Source organism: Chrysemys picta, chromosome 6 (assembly GCF_011386835.1).
Source record: "Chrysemys picta bellii isolate R12L10 chromosome 6, ASM1138683v2, whole genome shotgun sequence".
In the NCBI taxonomy this organism is placed as follows: Eukaryota; Metazoa; Chordata; order Testudines; family Emydidae; genus Chrysemys; species Chrysemys picta.
The window spans coordinates 31725312-31744213 of NC_088796.1; the positions used below are offsets into that span (position 1 = coordinate 31725312).

General features: G+C 43.2%; 1 protein-coding gene across 1 annotated transcript; it reads left to right on the forward strand.

The window, feature by feature from the left end:
* Positions 1-13593: 13593 nt before the first annotated feature.
* On the forward strand, positions 13594-15941 carry LOC135984236 (uncharacterized). Its single transcript, XM_065598908.1, has 2 exons — positions 13594-14377; positions 15372-15941. The coding sequence occupies exons 1-2, from the start codon at positions 13801-13803 to the stop codon at positions 15845-15847; spliced, it is 1053 nt and encodes a 350-aa protein (XP_065454980.1). The 5' UTR covers positions 13594-13800; the 3' UTR covers positions 15848-15941.
* Positions 15942-18902: the final 2961 nt, after the last annotated feature.

An 18902-nucleotide genomic window follows, 5' to 3' on the forward strand; every position in this document is an offset into this window, starting at 1 on the left:
CTTTCAAGAAATTTTTTTCTAGATATGATTGCTGTTATAATAATAAGAAAAGCAATTTAAAGAACAGAAATTTGACCATACAGTGTCGTTTATTATTTGTCAAAGGAACAGATAACCAAGTTAATCTCAGTACTCAATGCAACTCCCAACCAATACTAGATTAGTTTTCAAATAAAGAAGGACATTATAAATTAAATAGCTGAAATGCAAAAAACATTAAGGAGTTGTATTAAATCTTGTCATTCAAAGGTCTGTTGAAAGGTTATTTCCCAAAGTGGGATCATTAAAAAGAAAATTAAAACATTAACTTTTTAAGTATATTGGTCTATTTTGCATACCACCCCGTCGCTAATATTAAATGAAGTTTCAGGTTAGAGGTAGGTAAGGTCAAATTTTAAAAATAAAGACCATAATGTGACTTAATTGTTTTATCCGAGTCCAGGTTATATGGCTCCACTCTATCAATTCATAATCATTTCCTGGTGCTGGAAATGGACCTTTCACATAACAATGATGAAAGAATCATTTTCTGCTAATACTGAACAAGGAATTTAATGAGACCAAAGAAAGGACTATTTTCCCTAAAGATATTCTGTCTCTCTCTTCTTCACTGCAGAGCTTCTCCTTGAACCCCTCTTTCTTGACTTCCAGCTACTGCTTGAAAGAGACAGCATACTTCTCCCCTTCCCTGACCTTTTCGTATAAACAATCATTAACAATAATTAATATTTATGCTTTAGTCATACAGAAGTTATTGGGCTCAATACAGAGGTAACTGTGTGAAATTTATTGCCCATGTGACATACAGGAGGTCACATTAGATGATCTAATGGTCCCTTCTGGCCTTAAACTCCATGAATCTATATATTTAACACAAATTATGAATAAAGATGAGTCAATTGCTTCCCCATTTATCCCGATCTGGCCATCTAAAGACCATGAAGAGGGCTCTGTCCAGCTAATTCTCTTATCATTTCAAAGGTATAAACTCAGTGTAAACGATTCTTCTGTCCTTTATCCACAGGCCAGCCAAGGGAGGAGAATGGGGACAGGAGTTTCTGTGCCCAGGAAGGATCATTGAGGATTCTTTTCTCCTCTCCATTTAGTAGAGCAACAAAGCTGTGCTCTCTATGCCCTCTTCTCATGGCCTTGCTACATTGTTCACTATGAAGTCTAGCACCCTGTTGGCAGCAGCTAGTACAGCCAATATCTCAACTGTAAACTTCTAAGGGCAACACTGTGCCTCTTCATACCAGTCTGTAAAGAGCCTAGAATATTACTGATACTGCACAAAAGTAAACGATATGAATGAAAGCTCTTCCCATTGGACGTTATGACAGCAACCCCGGCAGTGAAAGTGTGGGTCAGATTATATGCTGAGACCCAATCCTATGCACTGAAATGAAGCCTGAGGTATAATGACACATTTTACTACATTAGTTCTAAATCATAAGGGCTAGACTCTAAGTTGCCAAGTGAGGTGCATTGGAAGGAAGGGGTTAAAAAATTCCCTTTCCTCACAGAAGGCTGCCCAGAATTCTATCCCGTAACACGGGGTTGTTGTAGACTGTCCCTCCTCAGGTAACTGAGGAGCTCTCAGACTCACAATCCTTCTGGTGCTCCCCTTGGGGCACTGCGAAGCCATACCCTCACCTCTTCAACACAGAATGGTGGCTAAATGCCACAATTTAGCCCACAGTGTCCCCTTAGTAATCATAGAATATCAGGGTTGGAAGGTACCTCAGGAGGTCATCTAGTCCAACCCTCTGCTCAAAGTAGGACCAATTCCCAACTAAATCATCCCAGCCAGGGCTTTGTCAAGCCTGACCTTAAAAACCTCTAAGGAAGGAGATTCCACCACCTCCCTAGGTAACCCATTCCAGTGCTTCACCATCCTCCTAGTGAAAAAGTTTTTCCTAATATCCAACCTAAACCTCCCCAACTGCAACTTGAGACCATTACTCCTTGTTCTGTCATCAGGTACCACTGAGAACAGTCTAGATCTATCCTCTTTGGAACCCCCTTTCAGGTAGTTGAAAGCAGCTATCAAATCCCCCCTCATTCTTCTCTTCTGCAGACTAAACAATCCCAGTTCCCTCAGCCTCTCCTCATAAGTCATGTGCTCCAGCCCCCTAATCATTTTTGTTGTCCTCCGCTGGACTCTTTCAATTTTTCCACATCCTTCTTGTAGTGTGGGGCCCAAAACTGGACACAGTACTCCAGATGAGGCCTCACCAATGTCGAATAGAGGGGAACAATCACGTCCCTCGATCTGCTGGCAATGCCCCTACTTATACAGCCCAAAATGCCGTTAGCCTTCTTGGCAACAAGGGCACACTGTTGACTCATATCCAGCTTCTTGTCCACTGTAACCCCTAGGTCCTTTTCTGCAGAACTGCTTCCTAGCCATTCCGTCCCTAGTCTGTAACAGTGCATGGGATTCTTCCGTCCTAAGTGCAGGACTCTGCACTTGTCCTTGTTGAACCTCATCAGGTTTCTTTTGGCCCAATCCTCTAATTTGTCTAGGTCCCTCTGTATCCTATCCCTACCCTTCAGCGTATCTACCACTCCTCCCAGTTTAGTGTCATCTGCAAACTTGCTGAGAGTGCAGTCCACGCCATCCTCCAGATCATTAATGAAGATATTGAACAAAACCAGCCCCAGGACCGACCCTTGGGGCACTCCGCTTGAAACCGGCTGCCAACTAGACATGGAGCCATTGATCACTACCCGTTGAGCCTGATGATCTAGCCAGCTTTCTATCCACCTTATAGTCCATTCATCCAGCCCATACTTCTTTAACTTGGTGGCAAGAATACTGTGGGAGACCGTATCAAAAGCCTTTCTAAAGTCAAGGAATAACACATCCACTGCTTTCCCCTCATCCACAGAGTCAGTTATCTCCTCATAGAAGGCAATTAGTTTAGTCAGGCATGACTTGCCCTTGGTGAATCCATGCTGACTGTTCCTGATCACTTTCCTCTCCTCTAAGTGCTTCAGAATTGATTCCTTGAAGACCTGCTCCATGATTTTTCCAGGGACTGAGGTGAGGCTGACTGGCCTGTAGTTCCCTGGATCCTCCTTCTTCCCTTTTTTAAAGATGGGCACTACATTAGCCTTTTTCCAGTCATCCGGGACCTCCCCCGATTGCCATGAGTTTTCAAAGATATTGGCCAATGGCTCTGCAATCACATCCGCCAACTCCTTTAGCACCCTCGGATGCAGCGCATCCGGCCCCATAGACTTGTGCTCATCCAGTTTTTCTAAATAGTCCCGAACCACTTCTTTCTCCACAGAGGGCTGGTCACCTTTTCCCCATACTGTGCTGCCCAGTGCAGCAGTCTGGGAGCTGACCTTGTTTGTGAAGACAGGGGCAAAAAAATCATTGAGTACATTACCTTTTTCCACATCCTCTGTTACTAGGTTGCCTCCCTCATTCAGTAAGGGGCCCACACTTTCCTTGACTTTCTTCTTGTTGCTAACATACCTGAAGAAACCCTTCTTGTTACTCTTAACATCTCTTGCTAGCTGCAACTCCAAGTGTGATTTGGCCTTCCTGATTTCACTCCTGCATGCCTGAGCAATATTTTTATACTCCTACCTGGTCATTTGTCCAATCTTGCACTTCTTGTAAATTTCTTTTTTGCGTTTAAGGTCTGCAAGGATTTCACTGTTAAGCCAAGCTGGTTGCCTGCCATATTTACTGTTCTTTCTACACATTGTGGGATGTTTTTTTCCTGCAACCTCAATAAGGATTCTTTAAAATACAGCCAGCTCTCCTGGACTCCTTTCCCACTCATGTTATTCTCCCAGGGGATCCTGCCCATCAGTTCCCTGAGGGAGTCAAAGTCTGCTTTTCTGAAGTCCAGGGTCTGTATTCTGCTGCTCTCCTTTCTTCCTTGTGTCAGGATCCTGAACTCGACCACGGAACACATCAAAACAGAGGGAATGATAATTGTTCACTCTTCCCTTCATAATTTGTAATATTTTCTTCAAGACCCTTATAGATCTTCTCTTCTTCAAGCTGCATAATCCTGTCATATGATTTACAATATAAAAACTCGCTTTACTTTTAACCATCTTTGATATCCTTCCCTGGACATTTTCAGTGTCCTCAAGATCTCTATTTCTCTGATGGCAAGGTGACTAGAATTAGTCACAGTGCTTGAAACGAAGTTTGCTTTATACAATATTGCTATAATACTTTGTTTTTCTATTCCTTTTGATAACATTTAAGCATCCCATTTTCTTTAGGTCAAATACCGCTCTCATTTGCACAAGTGTGAATCCAGATTAACCACATTAAAGTGATTATATTTGTTATATTACATTTCTATATAACCTCAAATGATTTGTATGTAATTTATTTATCTCTGTCTCTTCAGAAGCTGTATAACTTAAATAGACACTCCACAAACTAGAGAATAGGTTTTTCATTTGAGGGTGAAAGAATTACTGTGGAAGTTCAGAAACAGAGGGAGGGACTGTTCCACAGTAAATAAGAATCACAGTACGAGTATATTTTTATTTGCATTCAGAAATGATAATGCATCTGGGGTTCAGATCATGGACCTGGAGGACTCTAAATAGAGAAAAACTGAGACTTTTTAAAGGGAACTGAAGAAAACTAAAAACTTGTGAACGTAATCTATATTGTGTCCTGATTTGGCTCCAAGGAATTAATGGATTATTCCTTTCCTAAACCTCAGAGATGAGCTGGATCTGTACATGTGTCAGGAGGAAGACCTGATGTTACCATTCTCAGACCTAGGGTGTTTATTTTATTTGAGCAAAACATGGTTTATTCCCAGGTAAAATGAATACAAATATTTGGATCTAGAACTCTAGTACTTCAAGTTTTCAACAATATAATTATTAAAGTATATATTTTAAATCCTGAATCATTTGTGTGAAAAAATTTTAATTAACAAAGATTATGCATTACCTAAATAATTAATGTTTAATTAAAGTTAGGCAGTGTTCAGTTCAGGCCCAAATTAATAAAAATCTATTTAGGTAATGGATAATAAGGGCCTAGTCCTGCAAATATTTAAGGTAACATATATGAGCATTGACTTCAATGAGGCTATTCAAGTGTTACAAAGTTACCCATGTGTGTAAGTGTCTGAGGATCAGGGCTTAAATTGGTATGGACAGGTATGAGTATGAGCAGGTACAAGTCTGAAGCTTTTTATAATGTGAACCTTTTACCAGGATTTGGCATACAAAGAATACTATTCAAAGCTATTTCAAATAGAAAAATGTGTCAATGTGTAGTAAGATTTCTATGTCAAAACAACATCAAAACATTCAGAGGAACCATTTAAGATGTCAATGAAAGAACTACAGTGTTTCTAATTCACATTGCTTCTTTTTTTTCTTAATTAGACACACACACAAATATATATATGTATATATATATTTGTGTGTGTGTGTATATATATATATAAATACTGCTTTCTGAATAAACAACACCTCCATACAAACCAAGGTAGAATAATTCTATCCCAAAAATACTTATACATCTGATAACATTAGTGCACAAAATATTTATGTAGTCTCACTCCTCCAGTGCTCCAAATATTTGTGTATTCTTCCCCCTCCAGTCACCACACACCCTTAGGTTTCAAGGTCAAGTATTCTCTGTCAACCTCTTGAAAAACACACCCAAATAAATTATATATACTTAACATTGTTATCCTTGCTACATTTTTTACTTTCATTGCAACTGTAAGGGAGTTGTGAAAATATTTGACTTTGAATAAGACGTCTCCAGCCTGAAAAGGTTGAGAAACACTGACTTAAGGTATGAATGAAATTGGATCTCAAGCTAATTTCTTGTGTATGTCTGTCTACACTGGTAAACTACTATAATTTGGAAAAATTGAACATGGAATGGAAGGCTATGGCCAAGACTGGAATAACCACAGTGTTTGTTTAAAGTAAGGATTACTGTGCACTGGCAGAAATGCTTGTGTACTGTGTGCCTGCAGTATAATTGGCTTAGGTCAGTGCTATTAATCTCTCACTTCCAAGATAATGAAAATTCATCATCATGGTTACAAACAAGTCTCAAATGATAAAATAAAGAACATCTTACAGTGTTGTGACTTAAGCAAGGAAATTCCAGTTGATGGCTAATAGTGAATTCCATTTTGCCTAGGTATATTAGCCATATATTGGGCCAAATTTTCAAACATTAGCACAAAAATGAATGTTCTCTCATTATACCCACAAAATTCCACCAGTTCAAACAGATATTTGCAGGTGCAGTTACTCAAACTATGCACGGGAATTAACAGTTTTCTGTGTATCATGCCATTAACACCATGAATAAAAATTTGGCACAGTGAATATAAGCACTGCCTGGTATCTCTACAATATCTAGGTATTATGATGTGAATTACAGAGTGAGTGCCAGATTTAAACCTCATTTCCAAATATATGTCTAGAATAGTTCCCCATTGAAACAGTTCTTGATTGACACCATTGTAACTGAGAGCGGAATTCAATCTAGACAATCAACATTAGTGCTGAATTTCCTTGTTTTAATAGCAAAGCTTCACTGAACTGCACATCTGAGATTTGAACTCTGAAGAACAAGCTCCTGAATGCCTGTCTAAAAAAATACAAGCCCATATTTCTGTTCACCCAGTAGCACTGCATTGGGCTAGCAATTAAAAAAGCCAATCCTTCCTGTCTGATTCGTGACGAATGGCACTAGACACTTAAGCTCTACAACTGAAACTATTGGGCAATGCAAAGAGCAACTACTTTGCAACACCTCCTTCTGGTCATTATTTTTGAGAGTGTCAAAATGAGAGGAGAAAGAAAAAGAGAGAGAGTTAAACTGCTTTTTTGTTATTGTTTTCTTATTCCTTTCTCCTAGCTATTCATCCTGTGATCTAAGCATTTTCTCTCATAGGCCAGAAGAGACCACCAGATCACATTATCTGATCTCCTGTATATCACAGGCCCCCAACACCTGCACATTAAACCCAACACCTGAAATTAGACCAAGGTATTATAGGTATCACAGAAGACTATATTATTGTGTGCCACAGGCAGAGAATAGGAGGGACTGAGGTGCACCAGTGCTCGAGGATCGCACAATGACAGGGGAATGATTAAGTGAGACACAAATGAAAACAAATGGTCACAGTATCAGAACATTTTCAAAGTATTTACTTTGAAAGCATTTGCGATTCCTGATCTTTTAACTGAGTAAATTAAATATTTCTTCTGATTTAAGAGAACTCAGGCAGACCTCACATATTCTGAGTATACTGTAATATATCTGATGGCCTTTTTAAACATTTTAGGGACAAATTCTCCACATTACATACGCACACACTCTCCCACAGTAATCAATGGGAGTTGTGCATGCATATTTGAAGTCAGATTTCAGCTCTGATGTCCCTGTGAACTTTAAGATTTTGCTAATTTGGAAAGAAGGTCAGAGTTTTGTTTTATTTATTATTTTTAAAGTAAGCTTGATGAAACGTGGTTTATATTTGTACTCATAAATGTCTACTTATGCCTACAATCATGGTAGACCTTAATAGAAATGTACTACGTAAATAATTTTTTTCTGAATTATTGCCAGAAAAAGAGTATGTCAGACCTAGGAAAATCTCAGAAGAACATTGCAGTTTCATCCCATTTCATCTGCATATCAATAGGAATGATTCAGCATCCCAAAGTTGTGACATCAACTGCTTACCCAATATTGCTCTATAAAGAACAATTACAACATTGAATTTTGTAATGAAGTCACTTCTTAAAGCATTTTAGAATGCTGTGGAAAAAGGACAGCACGTACTTTATGGTTCTAGGAAATGAGGATGAAAGACATGGAACATGAGATCAGTATCAGATTTGTTATATATTTCTTTTTATATAATCATACATGTTAATTGCCTACTAATGTTGTAAACTGACTGTAATCTCATAGTTTACCTCTGTTTATAACTCATACTTTTTCATGGAGATAATAGATGACATCACATAGCAAACTAAATGTGACCTGAAATAGAAGAAGCAGAAGCAGACTCAAGTAAACAGACAAAACTTGTATTATATCCATAAACTGGTGAAAATTACAGTTCTGAAAAACTCCAATTTTTTTAGCTAGTTTGGCATCATTCTATGTTGTGTAACTGTCTGCGTCTGACGAAGTGGGTATTCACCCACGAAAGCTCATGCTCCAATACAGCTGTTAGTCTGGATCTGTAAAAAGCAACAAAGAGTCCTGTGGCACCTTATAGACTAACACGGCTACCCCTGTGATACTTGTCATATTAAAGACTCCACTCACAAAAGTGAGTGTATAAAAAACACAGAAGCCCTATTTAATGCTCAGGATTGGAATGGTGACTAAAGAAATCTATTTCACTTGTTCTAGAACCCAAGGAGACTGTACTGTCCAAGATCCAATCATTGGAGGAAGAGTATATATTAGGGTAGATGTGGACATGCTATAAATTGTGGTTAGGGGCTGCTAAATTGGCATGCCATGCCCACTCACTCTATCCTTCTGTAAGGACTAATCCTTAATGTTTATTGACACCACAGAAAGGGAACCAAGGAGAGAGCAAATGTGAGGAAAGGTTGCATAAACCAAATGAAACAGACCTCATTTATGATCTCTGCAAGTTGGTAGGCAAACATCAGGAATAACTGTTTGGATCCTGTTACGGTCAGGTTTAGCTCTTTATCTCAAGAAAGGGATAGTTATCTCACACAGAATCCTGCATGGAATCAACTCTATGCTATTTGTTGTTCTCCCTTTCTAATAATGTATATAATGAAGCCTCAAAACACACGGACAGCAAGTCAGAAAATCAAGACAGCTGTTGACAATGGAGTGAATTAATAGGCAGATTTTAAGGATGTTCTCTTTACTCATTTGACAGCAGAGCAGCACTGTATGCTCAAATGAAGGCCTTCTATGACAGAGGGTCTGGAGTAATTCCCATAAATCATCTCCATCCTGTGGCAGAGAAGAAAAACACACACAAATTCACATACTGGAATAGGAGAACCTGGGTTAATATAGCCCAGAAAGAAATCCATGTAGATGGATTGAAAGTACTAAATTCAGGACTTGTAACTCCTCATTCCCCCTTTTTTAATCCCAGACTGCATTCCTTCCACCATAACCTGGAGTCAGGTATATGTGGTGTGCCCCACCCGGGCAGCAAGAGGGAAGAGAGGAGCAAGAAGGTCTTTGTTGCCTTCTTGTCTGTTCTCCTGTCACAGGGTGGCACACCTCTTTAAGAGGGAAGAGGCCCGTGATTTCTCAGCTGCTTCCCAATTGGGTTTAAAAGAGGGCAGATGGGCCATAAAAAGGAGATTCTGGATGAGTGAGGCCTGAGAATCAGTCAGGAAAGAGGCAGAGAGAGCAGATGTGGGGCTCTCACTCCTGCCTGCTCCAGGAGGCCTTGGTAGTGGGAGAAGGCAACTCTGGAGCAAGAAGACAGCTCAGGGGAGAGTCCCTGTGGCCACTGTCTTGTACAAAGGGCAGAGAGCCAGGAAAGACCTGGGAGGGATGTGAAACTTTTATTAAGCCTAGGACGGGTGAATATAGTTTATGTTATTGCTTTGTTTGAGCTTTTGAACTCTAGCAGGGATTCCGTGGTTCAGCCTGAGAGCCCTCCAACCTGAAGGGGATGTTTGAGACTTATGAAAAGCCTGGAAACAAAGAAGGCGGTGGGGCTGAAATCTTTTTGAGTTACAGTGTTGAACTGTATTTTATGATTGGAGGCATCCTTATTAAAAAAAATAACCCATTGCACATTCTAATCTCCTTTTGAGAAGTGTTCCTGAGAAGGAGAAACCAAAGGTAGGGCACTTTCAGGGCCACCCCATGCCAGGAGGGGCTGTTCCTGAGAAAGCAACCCTATGAGATCCCCCATGTACAGATACCACCATCTCCAATTCTTTCCTGTTTCTCTGTGATGCCTATGCAATGCTATCTACCCTCTTTAGAGCCAAACAACAAGAAGCAGAGTCTAGCTGCTACAGGTGTAATTAGAATGTATCCTGTCAACCACTTCACTTCCTGTGAGACAAGCAATGAGGCACTTTGAAAATTCCTTCTCTAACCCATACTGTTGAACACTCAGGTAATACAGAACAAAAGGCAGGTCCATTGTCTTTTCATAAAGAAGTATTAGATTCTTCAGCTTAAGTTTCTGGGTTTTGCTTTTTTACAGGAAAGTCAAACATGCTGATGCCAACTCGCTTCTAGAACCATAGCAGAATGCGCTAGAATATTTTACAGTACATTCATTCTTCAGTGCTTTGGCCAGTCCACCTTTAAATGACTCATGAGCTAAAGCTTGCAGCATTTCTCTAGGGAAAATATTTCACCATTTAATATGGCAAAGTTCATCATTGAGAGTTTTCAGCTCCAAATTCAGCCTAAATGTTCTATTGCTTCATTGCAGCTTGTTACTCCTATTGTAGATACAACTCTTTTGGGCACTCTGAGCAACTCTTCTTCATTACAAGCTATTTGAAGACATTATCATACCCCATTTCAATCACTGACCAAGTTATACCCCTTTCTTTCTTTTCAGTGTTCACAGAAATTCTTCCAGCATTTTCATATTTTATTGCTCTTCCCTCATTCCTTTTGGTAAGTTACTGCACAGCAAGCCCGGGTGTGAATCTATAGTATGCTGGCTTGCCATGCAGTAATGTCCCATGTGGACACTGCTACAGTGGGACTTTCAGTGCACTATAGCAGTGTCCACACAGACGTTACTGCATGGCAAGCTGGGGCACTGTAGATTCATACCCAGGTTTGATGTGCAGCAACTTACCATGTAAACAAACCCTTATTCTTGCGTTGAAGGTTCCATTCATCAACCTCAGCCCTTGATTATTGTTTGGTCAGAATTTAGTATTTAATATCACTACTTTGGCAAAAAGTGCCATGGGTTTTTTTTAATGGCTCCAAGTGGTCAGAACCCTGGTTTCATGTCTCATCCATAGATGTCATTTCCAGCAGAATAGCTTGTTCATACCATGATACTAGTTCAGAAGGAAGAGTTCTACCTACTGAATCACCAGTTCTTCAAGCTGCATGGTAGCTGATAGGTGCTCTCCCTTCCAAGTGTTGGTTTGATGGGGCTTAATCATCATCAGTGTAATGGCAATGGAGAGAACCTAATTAGTTATCCTTCACACTTCTGAGGTGATCAGCTGATTGCATCCTGGCTAGAGGAGGAGGAGATAGGCTGTATAAGGAGCAGAGACAGCTCAGTTGGGAGGTGGGGATACTTGGAGGACAAGAGGTAGGGAGAGTTTCCTCTCCCTGGGAAGGGCCATTAGTTTGGGACTGGCTGTGACCAAGAAGCAAAGCTGTAAGTAGAGGGTTAACTCCAGTGGTGGGGCACTAGAGTGGAGATGATCCCCGAGCTAGTGTCCGTGAGGACCAGGGAATGAGAAAGAAGCCCAGGAGGACCTGTTGTTTGGAGTCAAGCCCAGGTGGGGAGAAGGACTTGTTCCGAGCTAAATCCTGGAAGAGGTTTGAACCATTAGTGATGTGGCTGTAGGACCAAGCCACAGAAGACCCAGTAAGGACCAGCTGGGACTAACCATTGTGGCTGAGGAAAAGTCTTTGAAAGGCAAAGTCTAGGGTGCCCTAGAGGTAAGCATACACCCTGACAGTTGGCAATATAGAAATTCTGTAATCATTTTACAGTTGTGTCACTGAAAGAAGGATTTGGCCTATTTTACATTTATATTGTTCATAATATCTGGGCAATTATATTCTGCATACCTTATTTCCTCTGCATTCTCAATATACTCTGTGACTTACACATCAGTGACCGCTCCAGACAACCCTTCCTTCTCCTCCTCATCTCCTCCATACACACACACACAAAAGCAAAAACACAAGAGAATAGATACCATGCCCTGAAGGTCAGCAGGGTCAGGCTTTGTCAGACCAGTTGAGAAAACAAATTCTAAAGTCAAGGGTTTTTGTAAAGTGTGCAGCAGCACTTTAAATTGAACTTTGGCTCTTGCTTTGCGCATACAAAATGTGTGCTGTTAAACTACAGATTTTGGGAACAGAATGCTTTTTCCATAAGGTTCAGTATTAAGAACCTTGAACTCGCTTACATTCCTCTAGCCATGCTGTCAGAACCTCTTCAGACTAGAACCAGGATGTTTTGAAAAGGCTGTCACATAAAGAGGTTACCAGTGGGCAATCTGAAAAAATGGTATAAAAAACATGGCTATGTTAGCCAGGTTCTTTTCAGTTTCAACTTTTCCCATTGAGTTTTATTTTATTTTTACTTTTTATCTTCAACTCTCTATGAGTTGTCACTTCATGGCAAAAACAGCAAATGCCATGAATTATAACAATGAATTATTAGTTCTTACTGCTGATGAATTAAAATCCAACTCTCAAATATGAACATAGTTTCAGAAAATGGATGTTTCCTGGAGGCAGTCAGGTTAGAAGAAACTGCTAAGCTGCTTGGATTTTTAAGTTTCAGATAAAAAGGCTAACTGCTGTCAAGTGTAACAGTGACTGTAACTGGTCTGATTTTGTGAGAGGCTGGAAAGTTTAAATGAAAATGAAATACATTGGTTTTGTCTAAGTTTGACTGGGAAAATTTCAACTTTCAGGTAAAAACTAAAAAAAACTAAAATATTTTCATTCAGAAAGGATGCAGTGGAGTTGTATTTCAGGTGCCCCAGGCTGTCATTCACCTCTGTAACCTGACCTCCATAGTTTGACCACATCTTCCATGGTGCACCAGAGTCTCCCTTCTTGATGCAAGGAGGCAGTGTGTCATCGGAGCACCATGGCCACCGTGCATCATGGGATATGAAGTCCAACTTGGGAGCCAGGCCCATAGAGGAGAATGAGGACATGATGCAAAAAAATATTACAACTACCATAAGGTACTGCAGTATCATTTCTGAATTTAAATATTTATTTTCAGCCAAAAACTGAAAAGTTTTTGGTTTTCAGGCATTAATTTTTCAACCCAAAATCATTTTTTCCACTGAAAGCAGACACTTTTGAAAAAATGTAGTTTAAGCAAAACTCAATTTTCTATCAAAAAATGGAAAATTGATGGAAAATTTTTGACCATCCCTAACTGTAACTTATATGTCATTCAAAAAAGAAACCTTATCTTTATCTTTGGAATGTACTTTCAGAAGAGAATGCGGCCTCCAGGTTACCATGCCATTAAGATTGTCATTCTAGCTACCTCAGCCATTGGGATGGCATAACGTGTTCACCTGCACGGAGGAGTCCACGCAATTTGGATCATCTTAGAAGACAGATGGCAAAAGCTGTCAGATTGTGAAGGCTAGATTGTTGGAGAACGCAAATCAGCTGCCCATTTATTTCAATTGAGTTGTGCCAATTTACACTAAGGCCTGGTCTACACTAGGCGTTTATGTCGAAGTTAGCGCCGTTACATCGAATTAACCCTGCACTCGTCCACACCGCGAAGCTATTTAGTTCGACATAGAGGTCTCTTAAATTCGACTTCTGTACTCCTCCCCGACGAGGGGAGTAGCACTAAATTCGACATGGCCATGTCGAATTAGGCTAGGTGTAGATGGAAATTGACGCTAATAGCTCCGGGAGCTATCCCACAGTGCACCACTCTGTTGACGCTCTGGACAGCAGTCCGAGCTCGGATGCTCTGACCAGCCACACAGGAAAAGCCCCGGGAAAATTTGAATTCCTTTTCCTGTCTAGCCAGTTTGAATCTCATTTCCTGTTTGGACATCGTGGCGAGCTCAGCAGCACTGGCAACGATGCAGAGCTCTCCAGCAGTGATGGCCGTGCAATCTCAGAATAGAAAGAGGGCCCCAGCATGGACTGATCGGGAAGTCTTGGATCTGATCGCTGTGTGGGGCGATGAGTCCGTGCTTTCCGAGCTGCGATCCAAAAGACGGAATGCAAAGATCTACGAGAAGATCTCTAAAGACATGTCAGAGAGAGGATACAGCCGGGATGCAACGCAGTGCCGCGTGAAAATCAAGGAGCTGAGACAAGGCTACCAGAAGACCAAAGAGGCAAACGGACGCTCCGGATCCCATCCCCAGACATCCCGTTTCTATGAGGCACTGCATTCCATCCTAGGTGCGGCCGCCACCACTACCCCACCACTGACCGTGGACTCAGAGGATGGGATATTGTCCACAGCCGGTTCCTCGGACATGTTAGCGGATGGGGAAGATGAGGAAGGAGATGAGGAGGACGAGGCAGTCGACAGCGCTTACAACGCTGATTTCCCCGACAGCCAGAATCTCTTCATCACCCTTACAGAGATCCCCTACCAACCGTCCCCAGCCGTTAACCCGGACACAGAATCTGGGGAAGGATCAGCCAGTAAGTGTTTTAAACATCTAAACATTTATTTTTAACACAACAGGAATATTAAGAATAACAACAATGGGTTTCTCATGATTAGTTTGCCCTAGGCGCTTAACGTTTCAGTCCTGGGCAGTGCAACTATTGAAAAAAAATCTAACAATGTCCGGTTTAGCATGATTGTTCTGCCCAAGCCGCTCTACTGTTTAGTCCCTGCCAGTGCAGCTACAGTAAAATGCGGTCTATATGTCCGGGGATAGAGCAGAAATCCTCCTGGGACATCTCGAGGAAGCTCTCCTGGAGGTAATTGGAAAGCCTTTGCATCAGGTTCCTGGGGAGAGCGGCCTTATTGGGTCCTCCGTAATATGAAACATTTCCACGCCACGAGACAATCATGTACTCAGGGATCACTGCCCTGCAGAGCAGGGCGGCATACGGCCCTGGTCTTTGGAGGCTTTCCTGAAGCATTCTTTCTTTCTCACTGTCTGAGATCCTCATCAGGGTGATGTCGCTCATGGTGACCTGCTTTGAATTAGGTAGGGGAATGTTAGTGTTGGGACTGCTTGCCCGTTCCTTTACAGAACTGTAACCGCTGGTTTGCAGCCACGCGGTGGAGGCGGGAGAGGGGCAGCATACAGGGATCTTTCCCGGGGACAGCCGCGAGGGGGTGGGACAGGGGCAGAGTTCCTGCTTGCCGGATTGCTGGCAGCAGGGACTGGCATTGCTTTCAATGTGAAAGGAGGCCAGTGCTACTATTAAAGCTTTAAGCTGCCACAAGTCTACGGCTTACCATGTCTGCCTGCTACACAAATTCCGGTGTCCTGCCCCGCTTCTCAGATCTGCAGTGCAAGACCCCAGGCACTGAATGCGAAGGCCGAGAATTCGACCTTGTCCTGAGTGCGCATGTGATAGGTGCTGTGCATGGTCTTGTTCACAGAGAAAGACTATGTTCTTTGTTCACAACTACATTTATCTTTCTGAGGAATTCACTCCCTTTTTCCCATTCCCACAGCCACATCTGCGACTGTCTCACAACCTAGCCTGGCATCACACTCCCAGAGGCTAGCGCAGATTAGGCGTAGGAAGAAGAGGACATGGGAGGACATGTTCTCTGAACTTATGGGCTGCTTCCGAGCCCAGGCAGCACAGCAGACCCAGTGGCGGGAGAACTTGTCCCAAATGCACCAAGCACACATGGAACGGGAGGAGAGGTGGCGGCAGGAAGACCAGCAGGCGACTCAAACGCTGCTTGGACTAATGAGGGAGCAAACGGACACGCTCCGGCGCCTTGTGGATGTTCTGCAGGAACGGAGGCAGGAGGACAGAGCCCCGCTGCAGTCTATCTGTAACCGCCCTCCCCCGCCACCAAGTCCCATACCCCCCTCACCCAAAGTGCAAAGAAGGAGGGGCGGCAGAGTCCGTGCAAACTCTCACTCCACCCCTGCAGACAGCTCTAGTAGTAGAAGGCTCTCATTCCCCAAAATTTGACAAGTTCTTTCCTTCCCGCCTCACACAAGCCCCCGTCCAAGTTTCACCTCCCAGTTTCATGTGTAGTTGCTAATAAAAAATACGTTTCTGTTAATTACTGTTTCCATCATGTTCTTTTGGAGGAGGGGGGGAGGGGGGGGAAGGGGGGGAAAGGGGGTTGGTAATTGGACAGGACAGTCACCTTTAGCAGGGTACATAGGCGGGGGCAGGTTCAGCAGCAGGGCACATACACAGTGCAGTCATTAGTTACCCTGGTCAGTCTGGGAGGTAGTTTTCATGTTCTGTGGTGGGGGGTGGGTTGCTCTGTGACTTTGTGGCGGGGGAGGGCAGTTACAGATCTTATGCGGCGGTCCTTATCCTGTATCACAGAGCTACGCATCAGGGGATCTGTAACCGTCCTCCCCCTGTCACAAAGTCACATAGCTCCCCCATACACACAGTCCCGATCAGGAGGGGTGACAGGCTCCGTTGAAACAACCAGTCCACCACTGCGGAGCCTGTCAATCCTGGAGTTTAGAAGCGTCATTTGCGTCACTACACTACACCCGCTCCCCACCACAGTCTGCGTCCCTGGTTTAAAACATTCCCGCGAAAACAGTAATAAAGAAAACGGTGTTCATTAACAAAGTAGAAGTAATTTTATTTCTAAACGTGTGTTGGAAGGGGGTGAAGGGGGTATGTTACTGGAGAGGATAGTCAACATTAACTGGGTAAAGAAACGGGGGCAGGTTCAGCTTCTCTGTACACAAACTTAAAAGTCACAGGTTACCCTGCTCACTCAGGAACCTAGCTTTCAAAGCCTCCCGGATGCACAGCGCGTCCCGATGGGCTCTTCTAATCACCCGGCTGTCTGGCTGGGCGTAATCAGAAGCCAGGCTATTTGCCTCAACCTCCCACCCCGCCATAAAGGTCTCCCCCTTGCTTTCACAGAGATTATGGAGCACACAACAAGCTGCTATAACAATGGGGATATTGGTTTCGCTGAGATCACAGCGAGTCAGTAAGCTTCTCCATCTCCCCTTGAGACGGCCAAAAGCACACTCCACCACCATTCTGCACTTGCTCAGCCGGTGGTTGAAGAGTTCTTTTTCACTGTCCAGGGCGCCAGTATAGGGCTTCATGAGCCAGGGCATTAGCGGGTAGGCTGGGTCCCTGAGGATGATTATAGGCATCGCCACATCCCCAAGAGTTATTTTGTGGTCTGGGAAGTAAGTACCTTCCTGCAGCCGTCTAAACACGAGCGTCATGAACCTTGCCCGGCCATCCGACGTAGATGTTCGTAAAACGTCCCCTGTGGTCCACCAGTGCTTGCAGCACCATGGAAAAGTAGCCCTTTCTGTTAATGTACTGGCTGGCCTGGTGGTCCGGTGCCAGGATAGGGATGTGAGTTCCATCTATGGCCCCACCGCAGTTTGGGAATCTCATCGCTGCGAAGCCATCTATGATCACCTCCACGTTTCCCAGGGTCACTACCTTTGACAGCAGTACATCAACGATTGCCTTGGCTACTTGCATCACAACAACCCCCACGGTAGATTTGCCCACGCCAAAGTGGTTCGTGACTGACTGGTAGCTGTCTGGCGTTGCAAGCTTCCAGAGGGCTATGGCCACTCGCTTCTGGACAGTCAGGGCTGCTCGCATCCGGGTGTCCTTGCGCTTCAGGGCAGGGGACAGCAACTCACAAAGTTCAAGGAAAGTTCCCTTACGCATGCGAAAGTTTCGCAGCCACTGGGATTCATCCCAGACCTGCAGCACTATGCGGTCCCACCAGTCCATGCTTGTTTCCCGGGCCCAGAATCACCGTTCCACAACATCCACATGACCCATTGCCACCGTGATGTCCTCGGCGCTGGGTCCCGTGCTTTCTGACAGGTCTGTGCTACTCTCAGACTTCAGGCCCTCACCGCGGTGCCGTAGTCTCCTCGCCTGACTTATCTGCATCTGCCTCTGGGAAAGGTGGATGATAAGCTGCGAGGCGTTGAGAACGGCCACAACTGCAGCGATGGTCGCAGCGGGCTCCATGCTCGCAGTGCTGTGGCGTCCGCGCTGTCACTGACTAGAAAAGTGTGCGAACTGATTTCCCGCCGGCGCTTTCAGGGAGGGAGGGCGGGAGTGATGGACGGATGACGACAGTTACCCAAAAGCACCCTCGACACATTTTTTTACCCAGAAGGCATTGGCGGCTCCACCCAGAATTCCAATGGGCAGCGGGGACTGCGGGAACTGTGGGATAGCTGCCCACAGTGCACCGCTTCCAATGTCGACGCTTTCCCCGTTAGTGTGGACTCACAAAGTCGAATTACTGTCCTTAGTGTGGACACACACGTTCGAATTTGCAATATCGATTCCAAAAATTCGATTTAAGTAAAATCGAACTACTCTCGTAGTGTAGACATACCCTAACTGATGATTTGGCCTTGAGTGCTTAGTGCTAGGATGTGCTTCTAGCCTCCAATAAACTAAAAAGTCTACAACAAAACTGTATATAAATATTCCAGATTCAGGATATTGGGTTTATTTAAGGAGTTTATCAATTAAATGTGCGGTCTTTCAGATTATTTTTGAGGTTCAAAAAAGATGGTGTTAATATTACTTTTCAAATTGGCCAGATCAATGGTATCAACAGGATGGAAAGCATTCTAACACAGAAATTTTAAAAGGTATTCTGTGATTTTAAAAGTTCTTATATTTATTTTTAAGAGGTGTGCTGAATACCTAAGAACAGAATTTTCTTGCAGTGTTACAGTGTACTGAAATAGAAATTAGTAACAATATTAGGCAGAACCCGTAAGTGAAAGATTGAGGCCATGAAATCCATAAAATTATAGACACCTACAAAATCATCTTGCTTAATGGTGGTCTGGGGAAACTGGAACTACAACAACTTCTAGAATGGGAAGGAGACCCGCTAAACCTTTGGGCCTGATTCCCTCCCTCCGTAACACTGATTTCACTATGGTGTAATCCAGTGCCATAAAGCCAGAGGAATGAAGAAGGAAAGCAGGCCTGTATAAAGTTCACAGCCATGCTTGAATAAAATAGGTCCTTCTATTGT

Bases quoted from the DNA above. Each gene is read 5' to 3' on its own strand.
- LOC135984236 (XM_065598908.1), top strand. From the start codon at position 13,801: ATGCAGAGCTCTCCAGCAGTGATGGCCGTGCAATCTCAGAATAGAAAG. The intron at 14,378-15,371 runs GTAAGTGTTTTA...CCATTCCCACAG, and splicing joins ATCTGGGGAAGGATCAGCCA to CCACATCTGCGACTGTCTCA.